The sequence below is a fragment of the Rissa tridactyla genome, chromosome 15 (genome assembly GCF_028500815.1).
Source record: "Rissa tridactyla isolate bRisTri1 chromosome 15, bRisTri1.patW.cur.20221130, whole genome shotgun sequence".
Classification (NCBI taxonomy): Eukaryota; Metazoa; Chordata; class Aves; order Charadriiformes; family Laridae; genus Rissa; species Rissa tridactyla.
In genome coordinates, this window is record NC_071480.1 from 3,338,892 (window position 1) to 3,349,162 (window position 10,271).

Here is a 10,271-nt window from a genome sequence, read left to right on the forward strand (position 1 = left end):
GGCCGTGATTTGTTTTTCTCCGCATTCCAAGACCTGATGCTAGACACTAACAACAAAGTCAAACCCTTTTATATACAAATGTTTGGGATGCTGTCAGAAGGGATTTGTTTTCAAGGGGTTTAGGCCTGTTCAGGCGCTGTGAGGGCGCTCTGTGCGTCGCTGTTTGTGTTTGAAGTTGCGGGTGTTGCTGTAAGAAGTAAGGCAAGTGCAGGAGGTTGCTGAGGTTGTCCTCTCTCTCCTCCTCTGTGCAGGACACGGACGGGACACACGAATAGCAGCGGTGGAGCATGGAGTCTGTCGGCTCTCCCTTACCAGCAAAGTTCGCCCATCCCAGAGCCATACCCACCAGGTTTCTCCCTGCCATCCACACCATGGCGTCAAGCTATAAGAACCGATTTCCTTACCGCCCCTTGCCTCAGAGCTACAGCCTCCCCTGGATGCCCAGCACCTACTACAAAACGGCTGCCAGCAAACCAACTTTGGCTGCCTTTTCCAAGAGTTCCCAGGGGATAACCGCCGGCGAGAAGCTTCCTTCTGTTTCCACCAGAACCACCGTCTTCACCCGCTACACCCCTGAAGACTGGTACAAGTCCAACGTGATCAATTACAGGGAGTCGGAGACCTCCCAGAAGAACGCGGAGCGCCTGAGAGCCGATACCTCCCGCATCATTGACCACAAATACCAGCAGACCAAGAAAACGCAAGCAGAAAGCACCAAAAACCTGGGAGTGCGCGCCAATGACATCGCGTTTTGGAAATCGGAGCTCTGCCACGAGCTAGATGAGGTGATCGGGGAGACCAACGCACTCACAGAGGTGAAGACCAGGCTGGAGAGAGCCTTGGCCGAGGCGGAGGCCCCTCTCCAGGTAAGCACCCGTCCCAGCGCGCTGCAAGCTGTAGCCTACTGCTGAAACATCTGCAGCCCTTCAAACGTCTCATTAAGTTTCACTGCAGCTCCAGAACGTCTAGAAAGCTTTTATTAAGAGGCCGTTAGTTAAGTTAGTAGTAACCAAACCCCCCTTGCCATCTGCTGGATCCCCTATCAGCACAGGCTGAGCACGTCAGAGCAGCGTTTGCTTAACTCAATATTTTTAGAAGCCGTACATCCAGAACCCCGGTTTGGGAGACAAATGCCCGTGTCTTACCACGAGGCTCTGGCGAGGTGGGCGTCAAAGCTGACACAGGTCCCCCGTTTCAGCTGTGGCTGCACCAGGGACACGTCTGCTCCCTCATGATGGTTTAATGCTGATGTTGCAGCTCGGCTGCTTGTTTTCGACAAAACCAGCTGTCCCGGGGCACTTTTTTCCCACTCTTGTCATCTCCGTGCCCACCTAGAGTTTCATTTCTTGCATTATTGGAGATGGGGACGATCCCCATAGAGAGCCCTGCCCCTGCAGCCAGCGGTGATGGCGTGTCCCCAACAGGTCGCTCAGGAGTGCTTACTTCACCGGGAGAAGAGGATGGGCATCGACCTGGTCCATGACAACGTGGAGGAACAGCTCTTAACAGTAAGTTGGGCAACTCAGATCATGCGTTGAAGCTATTTTTACCGGATTTCAAAGTTATGGGATTTGGAGCACTGATCACCTGCCTCCAGCAGCCGGAGCTTCACAAAGGCAATGGGTTTGTGCTGAAGTCAAGTGAGCTGAGAGCAACACACTTCCTCCGGTGGAGCTGAATGTGTCTCAGAAATTCAGCCTGGGCATTTACACCGAAGTCAAGTCCATCTCCTCTTGTCCCGTACGGATGGGATTCCTCCTGGGGAGGAAAACATTTTGGGAGCAAAAAGGGCAGGTGCTGATCTGGGGACGGAGGTGTGTAGTGGTCCAGGGAACCACTCTGCCTGTCCACACCAGGATGTGTCCCTGTCCGTGCAGTGGGACTAACCACCGCTTGACACTGAGGTCAAGGTGAAAAAATCCTTATTGACCCACCCTGAAATGGAACGCAAAGGTCGTGGCTGCAGCCACAGCACCCTTCTGTCCCCTCCAGGGCGCTGGGCGCAGGCTCAGCTGCGAGTTTTCCTGCCTGTTTGCTTTGGGCAGGAAGACAAGCAGGCAAGTTCTTGCTGTGTGCAGGGTTGGAGAGGTCCAAGGGGAGGAGTGTGACCAGGACGAGTGAGTGTGGACACTGATGGGGTCCTCTTTTGCCTTTGCCCAGGAAGTTGATGTCATCAGGTCGTGCCGGGAGAAGATGCAGCAGTTCCTGGACAAGGTCAAAGCCCAGATCACGTAAGGAGGAGCTCCTTCTCTCATGTCGTAGGGCTGATGTGCATTTGTGGTCACAGCAGAGCCCCAGCAGAACCCCAGCAGATGTGAACCCCCAGAAGAACCCCGTCTCTCCCCACACCCCGCAGGCGTAAAGCCCATGGAGGCTCCATGGCATGCGGGCAGTGATGCTCGTGGGAGGACAGAGCTGCGCGGGGGGGCCGGGAGCTGCTGTGGGGAGTGGAACGGGGAGGAAGCCATTCCACCCGTACGTCCCCACCGATGGCTGCTGTTTGCATGTTGAAGGTCCAACCGGGTGGCCCAGCAGAATCTGGAGAAAGATCTGGCCAACAAGCAGGTGGCCCACCGGATCGACGACAGGTGCCACCACCTGATGAACACCTCCCACGGCATCAGTTACTACCGAGGGGTGGAGCAGGTCGATGCCACGTGAGTGCACGCTGTCGGTCCCCAGCAGCAAGCTGTCCCCGGGATACGCAGTGCCTCTCCCTGGCAGGGAGCTGCTTGTCCCCAACCCAGATCCATCCGGCCTGGAGACACCTCCCTCAGCACGGTCATTTCTCTCCGCTCCCCGGAAAGGGAGCACAACCCTCTGCTGACAGTTGGATGCCAAACATCCAGAGGGTGAAAGCCAGTCCCACCTCATTAAACATTCTACCAGGGGTTGAGAGATCAGCCTGCCAAGTAATTCAGCTGAGCACCTCTGCTGAAACAGCTCACTAAGTTTATGCATATTTTCAAAGATGTGTCTTAGATGATGCCAGGCGATGTTTATACTTTTCAAGGACTCTTTTCACCTTCCCATAGAAGTGAGGAGGAGCATAGGCAGAACAAGGGAAACGCCAATGGAATATTCCATACCATAGATGCCATGCTCAGGATATAAATGGGGGTTGGTGAGGGGTGGGAATATGCGGTCGGGGCTCGGGAAGGTGCCAGTTCACTGGGTGGTGAGAGTGACTTCTCTCATTATTATTATTATTATTATTATTATTATTATTATTATTATTATTGTTCATTTCTGTTATTGTTCTATTAAACTGTCCTGATCTCCACCCATGAGTTTTTCCCTTTCCCTTTCCCCTCCTTTTCTCCCTCTTCTCCCTTCTGGGGGGAAGGGGGAGAACTGCACCAGCGCACGCGTGGTCCTGGCTGCTGGCTGGGGTTAAACTATGACATACAGTCCAATTAAAAGTGTAGATTTAAGCTATAGTGAATCCACGCTGCTCCCTGGCAGGGTCCATGCCTGCCCACATCCAGCTTACCGGGGGCCTCTCCTTTTCCCCGCCAGGATCTCGGTGCCGCAGTCCTGGGCCAAGTTCACCAACAACAACATCCTCCGCTGCCAGAGCGAGCGGGCGGCCTCCGCCAAGCTGCGGGACAACATCGAGAACCTGCTGGCGGTGACGGACAGCCAGATGTGGCAGCAGTTCAACGCCGTGAACGTCGCCTTCACCAACCGCATCGCCGAGACGGCCGATGCCAAGAGAAAGATTCAGACCCACCTGGCCAAGGTAGCCTGAACCCCTCCCTTTTGGTGTGACACTGTCACTTCCCGGTGACACCTCCAAAGCGCGACCCTCCACGCAGACCTGGCCCCAGCAGAGGAACGGTCACCACAAGAACCTGGTTATAGCATCATTTAGAATCATAGAGCCATAGGATGTGTTGGGTGTGAAGGGACCTCTCAAGGCCACCTAGTCCAACCCCCTGCAGTCAGCAGGGACATCTTCAACTGGATCAGGTTGCTCAGAGCCTCATCCAGCCTGGCCTTGAATGTCTCCAGGGATGGGGCCTCCCCCACCTCTCTGGGCCACCTGGGCCAGTGTCTCACCACCCTCAGTGCAAAGAACTTCTGCCTAATGTCTCATCTAAACCCGCCCTGCTCTAGTTTAAACCATTGCCCCTCGTCCTCTCGCTACATGCCCTTGCAAACAGCCCCTGCCCAGCTTTCTTGGGGACTTTCTTCTTGGAGCAGGATGAGTTGGCAGTGTAATTTCATCCCAAGGGATACTGCCCTTTGCTCATCCCAGCTGACAGCCTGCTAGCACAGGGATTTCCAGCAGACAATGCCAGCGCTACTTGCATCAGCACTAGTTACTTCAGAGGCGCTGGCTGCCCTGCAGAAGGTCTTTACTGGGACTCTGCTGGGGTGTCTGCTGTGGGGTTTGCAGCTTTGCTGCTCCTCCAAGGACGTGTTTTTGGTCTCAGCACTCTGTGGTTGCTGCACAGGTATCGGTGTGTTTGCTCCGCCAAGCAGATGAAGTGGAGATCAGCCATGGGCAGCAGGCTCGCACCACTGGCTCTCATGGAAAGCTGCCTGAAAAGTGCTCGGCACAGATTAACCGAGCAGAAACTGGGCTTGCAGCATCGCGGGCTGGTGCCACATCCTTCAGCGAGCATCCACCAAAAACCTGCCCTCTGTTAGTTGCTAGTGATGGACGATCAGTTCCTGCAAGCAGTAATTTTGGGGAGCGGGTAATTCAGTAGATCCATCACTGCTCCAAAACCTCCTCTGATGTGACAGCAAGAGCAAAGAGAGGCTTTTCCCCGCAGAGAAACGGCTGCTGGATCTGTGCCTCCATCTATGGCAGAGTGAGAGCAGTCTGAGCCCGGGGCCTGCTAATTGAACTTGGTTTTTTTCTGCAGATGGATGGCAGAAAAGGGAAATCCCATTGCCGCTGGAGAATATATTTGTTAAATTTATGCATGTGTTTCTTTCTTACGCCAGACAGTGCAGGAAATATTCCAGACGGAGAGGAATATAGAAGCCATCCAAAAGGCCATTAGGGACCAGGGGCCTCCATTAAAGGTGGCTCAGACCCGGCTGGACGAGCGCACTCGGAGGCCAAACATGGAGCTGTGCCGGGACACTGCCCAGCTGCGGTAAGGCAGGAGCGCGGGGCCGGCGGGGACCTCGAGGGCTCACGGGTGGTAGCACTCGGGAGCATCGCTGGATGACAAAATTAATCATGGGGGGTTGCTTTTTTTTCCTAAAGAGTCCTTCCAGAAGTGCACCGACATAATCAAAAGCAATGAGCGGGTATCCCAGCCTTTGGGTGCTGGGAGAGCTCTGCGCCCACAACGGAGGCTGTACCCCATGGCCGGGGGCGGCCTGATGCCACCCCATGAGGGGCTGGATTTTTCCTACTTGCGTCAACCCCGTCTTCTCTCCTGCCTGCTTCCCGGCGGCTGGATGGGCTCAGGTTTGAAGGACAAGCCCTTTACTCTCCAACAGGCTCATGCTGAGAGCTCTTAGGTCCTTCCTTTTGGGTAACCGCAAGGGTGCAGCTGCTGTGCAAGGTGCTGTGTCCAGTGCTGGGCTCCCCGGTTCCAGAAGGACAGGGAACTGCTGCAGAGGGGACAGCAAAGGGCTACCAAGAGGATGAGGGGACTGGAACACCTCTCTTGTGAAGAAAGGCTGAGGGATTTGGGTCTCTTCAGGCTGGAAAAAAGACGCCTGAGGGGGGACCTTATCAACGCTTATCAATACTGAAAGGGGGGGTGTCAGGAGGATGGGGCCAGGCTCTTTTCAGTGGTGCCCGGGGACAGGACAAGGGGTAACGGGCACAAACTTGACCATAGGGAGTTCCACCTAAACACGAGGAGGAACTTCTTTGCTGTGAGGGTGGCAGAGCCCTGGCACAGGCTGCCCCGAGAGGTGGGGGAGTCTCCGTCTCTGGAGACATCCCAAACCCGCCTGGAGGCGTTCCTGTGCCACCTGCTCTGGGTGACCCTGCTCTGGCAGGGGGTTGGACTGGGTGATCTCCAGAGGTCCCTGCCAACCCCCGCCAGCCTGGGATTCTGTGCACCACATGGAGAAGCAGTGAGGGCTGTCCTCACCTCCCCTGGGGACACTGGAAATCCTGTCAAGGACAGAGGGAGCTCTTTGGCATTGCACCCCGAGGGGCTGTGGAGGATCAGGCACCCTGAACTTCACACCTCCTCCTGGCAGCCCGCTGGGTGAGGCTCCCTGGGAAGCCTTTTCAAAGCAATTTAAACCCAGCCCCAGAGCCTGTTTAGCATCTCTCACGCCATCCTTTGTTCCATCCTCCACTTGTTTCACCTTCGCTTTTAGCCTCTCCCAGCTGTCCTCTTTCGCTGCGTGTGCACCCGTGGGTGTGGGGAGGACCCTTGCACGGGGAAATCCAGGAGGGGGAGCCAAGAAAGCCACAAAACCAAACAGGAACGGGAAACCACAGCTGCTCGTCCCTCTGCTTGGTGGCACCACCTGCTCTGGCAGACGCGGCTACGCGTTGCCAAAGCCTTTGAGCAGAAATTCACTGTGCCTCCGCGCCGAGACCCCGAGGAGCTCTGCCCTCAGCTTCCCCATGGATCTGCCACAAACAGGGGGGGTCCGAGTGAGTCTGAGCACGCTGAAGGGGGAAAACCCATGCCCCAGGGGCCCATCAGCAACGCCATGCTAGAAACAACCCACGTGATGGGACTTCTAATGAGGGCTCCTTGCTGTTTTCCAGCCTTGTCAACGAGGTCCGTGACATCCATGGGACGGTGCAGACTCTTCAGCAGCAGCTGAGAGACAGCCAGGACACCTTGCAAATGCTGGTTCGCGCCAAGGCCGTCCTGCAGCACGACCTGGCCGTCAAAGCCAACTCCCTGTTCATCGACGAGGAGAAGTGCATGGGGATGCGCAAGACCTTTCCCAGCACCGCGCGGCTGCTGGGTCCCATCTAGTCTGGGCTCAGCCCACCCCACGGCATCCATTGCCGGAGTTATCAGTTTTCTCTATATGTTATAAATAGTACATGATTAAACTTCCACTTCCTGATAGAAGCCTGGGTAGAAATTAAATTATCGCTTTGCATGTCACATGGTCTAGCAGGAGTATTTTTTTTTTCCCTTTGGTTTTTCTCTTTCCACTGCTCTTTCACGGTGTGCCAGAAAGTAACTGAAAATATCCTGGATGCAACTAAGAGTAAATCCACCCATGGGGATTCATTCCTACCCATTCGGACTGCGATTTTAGGAGAAAAAGTGTCGTGTCCTCCTCCTTTGGAGACTGATGTGGAAAAAGCACAGGGTGAAGCCATGTCTCAAATCACCTCCTGTCCTCCATGGGCCTTAGCGTGGCTTTTAGGAGGATCTGCCCCATGACCTTCCCAGCCACAGAGGTGACGCCGACAGGTCCGTACCCTCCTTTCCACCCTTTTTAAAAATGGGTGCATTGTTTCCCTTTTTCCAGTCCCCGGGGACTTCACCTGATGCCATGACTTTTCAAATACCACCTTCTTCCAGGAACACCCCTTGATTCCTTTGGGGTATTGCACTGGTGTTTCCCTCTTGCCTCCTGTGACCTCAGGAGCCCCCGGCTCATCTCTCCAAGACATCAAGTGTGAGGCAGCGTCACCAGCGCGTCTCAGAGCAACAGGCCCTCGCTGGCACCCTGTCCCTCCAACCTTGGCATCTCATCCCACAGGGACAGCCCGATATTGTCCCCCTCTCCCTTCAAGCCTTGTTTAAAGCTCTGTCAATGAGTCCCGCTACCTCCTGAGCAAAGACCCTCTTCCCCCTTGGAGGTGGGTGGGGAGACACTGGCCCAGGTTGCCCAGAGAGGTGGGGGAGGCCCCATCCCTGGAGACATTCAAGGCCAGGCTGCATGAGGCTCTCAGCAACGTGATCCAGTTGAAGATGTCCCTGCTGACTGCAGGGGGGTTGGACTAGATGGCCTTTAGAGGTCCCTTCCAACCCAACGCATTCTGTGAGTCTTGGATTCTATGAGAGGTGAACCCCATCTGACACCAGCAAGCCTGGTGCCGTGTATGCCATCCCATTACCATAAAACCCAAAATGGTGTTGGTCACACCGGCCACGGAGCCACGTATTAATAGGCTGGTCCCACCTGTTCCTTCCAGTGTCATTGCCCGCAACTGGGAGGAGAGGAAAAAATAACCTGCCTCCCAGATTCCCTTACCAACCGTCCCAAGGCCCTGAAGTCTCCTTTGATGGGTTATCAAGCATTGGAACAGGCTGCCAGGGAAGTGTTTGAGTCACCAGCCCTGGCGGTACTTAAAAGATGGCTAGATGGGATGCTGAGGGACATGGTTTAGTGATGGTTTTGGCAGTGTTAGGTTGATGGTTGGACTTGATGATCTTAAAGGTCCCTTCCAACCCAGACCATTCTATGATCCTATGATCGAGACCCCTTGGATTACGCATTGTGGCTTCATTGCCACCCACACGGGAGAACAGGAATGGGTAGTAATCCAAGGGCCATACCTCTTCTTGTTGCCTAAGAAAAGAAGAATGAGAGAATGTCCTGGAGGAGTCTGATATGAATTTGGGTGAAATCAAAGCTTGCCACAAAACATGTTAACAGGATATTGCATAAGTAAGGCATATTATCCGGCTTGAGGGAGAGAGAATTCCCAAAACAGCATCAGCGGTCAGAAAGAAAAAAAACCAAACTCATTGCTTTTATGAAAGAGAGCCTTCCCCCAGGCCTTCAGCTGGAAAGACTTATTTAGAGAGTTATTTCTCTCTGTATTTTTATAGAATTATTATCGTGGTTTGGGCCGGCGAGATGAACGATAGATGCTCTCCCCCACCCCCAAGGAGAGGAGGGAGAGAAAGAAAGAGAATTAGGAGTTTAGAAGGGACTAAATTACTTTAATGAAATATTAATAAAATAAAAAAAAATAAAAATGAAATATATACCGCTCCGAGCACCTAAGTCCTCCAGCATTTCGGAAAATCTCCATTTAGTGAAAGGTTGCTCAGTCCCACAGGATCTGGCTTTTTCAAGCGCTCAAAAAAGCCCCAGCCCCCGGAGCCAGAATCCCATTGCCCATCGCGGGAGCAAATTGCAGAGGTGTCACTTTCCTGGCCGCAGCCGCACCGTGTAAACCAGAGGGGACATTGCCCCCGACTGCAGCACAGCCCGTTCCCCAAATCCCGCCCCACGGATCCCTGGCTGAGGCTACACGAACCGCCTCCGCCGGGGCGTGGAGGGCCACCCGGTGCAGCGGAGCTCTCTGTCCTCTGCGTGTCACCTCCTCGCTGACCGCGTCCCCCTCCCCGAGCATCCCCGGGGGAGGGAAGCGCCCTGCCAGCCCTCACCAGAACTCACTTATCTGCTCAGCAACACACGCGGCTGCAGCCGCCGGCCACCGGCCGCCTCCGGCACCCCGGGCTTCCTACAGCCCCGCACCCCGCCGTGCTGCGCCCCCCGCCCCCGCCCCCCACCCGCGGCCGCTCCGGAGGGCGGAACGGGGCAGAGCCGCCTCCCGGCACAGCCCCCCCGGGGCGGGGGGTCGGTCCACGATGGGGAAGCTGGGGGTCCTGGCTGGGGAAGCAAAGAGGGGGGCAACCCATCCCGTGGGGTGCCCCCCCCCCAAAAAAAAATAAAAATATCCCCCCGCTGAGCCAGCGGGATCGGCCGCGCCTGTGTGCGGGGGACGGGGATGGGGCAGGGAGTGACTCCCGGCTGGGGGGGGCCGGCGGAGGGGGGGTGGGTGCTGGCGGGGCCGGGGCGCTGCCGCATTTACAGGAGGAGCGGCCGGGCGCCGCGGCAGGGCCCTCCCCGTCCCGCAGCCGCCAGCGGGGCCGTGGCCCCGGTTAAAGGGGAAACTTGTCAGCGCCGCCGCCCGCTCCGCTCCGCCGCTGCCGCCCCGCGCCCCTCGGCTCCGCCGCGACGTGAGTACGGCCCGGCCCGGGAGGGGGGCGGCTGCTGCGGGCTCCGCCGGGAAGGGGAAGGGAAGGGAAGGGAAGGGAAGGGAAGGGAAGGGAAGGGAAGGGGAAGGGGAAGGGGAAGGGAAGGGCTCTCCCGATGGGGAGAAGGGCCAGAGAGACCCTCCGGGGGGTCCACAGGGGAGAGGGAGCGGGGAGCGCACCCCCGTCCCCCCGCTGCGAGGGTCCTCTAGGGAGAGCGGTCAGGGCAGCCCCTCCCTGCTTCTCCGCGGGGAGATGGGCTGCGGAAAGACCCCCCCACCCCCCCCGCTCCCGGGGGAGAAGGGCAATGAGAGCCCCTGCTGGGGGTGTCGAGGGCAGATAAGCCGAGGAGACACCCCCCCTACGGGGGTCTTG

The 10,271-nt window shown here is 56.5% G+C and overlaps 1 protein-coding gene across 1 annotated transcript; it reads left to right on the forward strand.

Annotated features, from left to right (window-relative positions):
- Positions 1-287: 287 nt before the first annotated feature.
- LOC128917768 (tektin-3-like) lies at positions 288-6,908 on the forward strand (the record flags this gene model as incomplete). Its single annotated transcript, XM_054221199.1, has 7 exons — positions 288-866; positions 1,425-1,508; positions 2,161-2,231; positions 2,514-2,657; positions 3,520-3,742; positions 4,960-5,114; positions 6,707-6,908. Coding segments are annotated over exons 1-7 (1,458 nt in total), but the record flags the coding sequence as incomplete, so codon positions are not given.
- Positions 6,909-10,271: the final 3,363 nt, after the last annotated feature.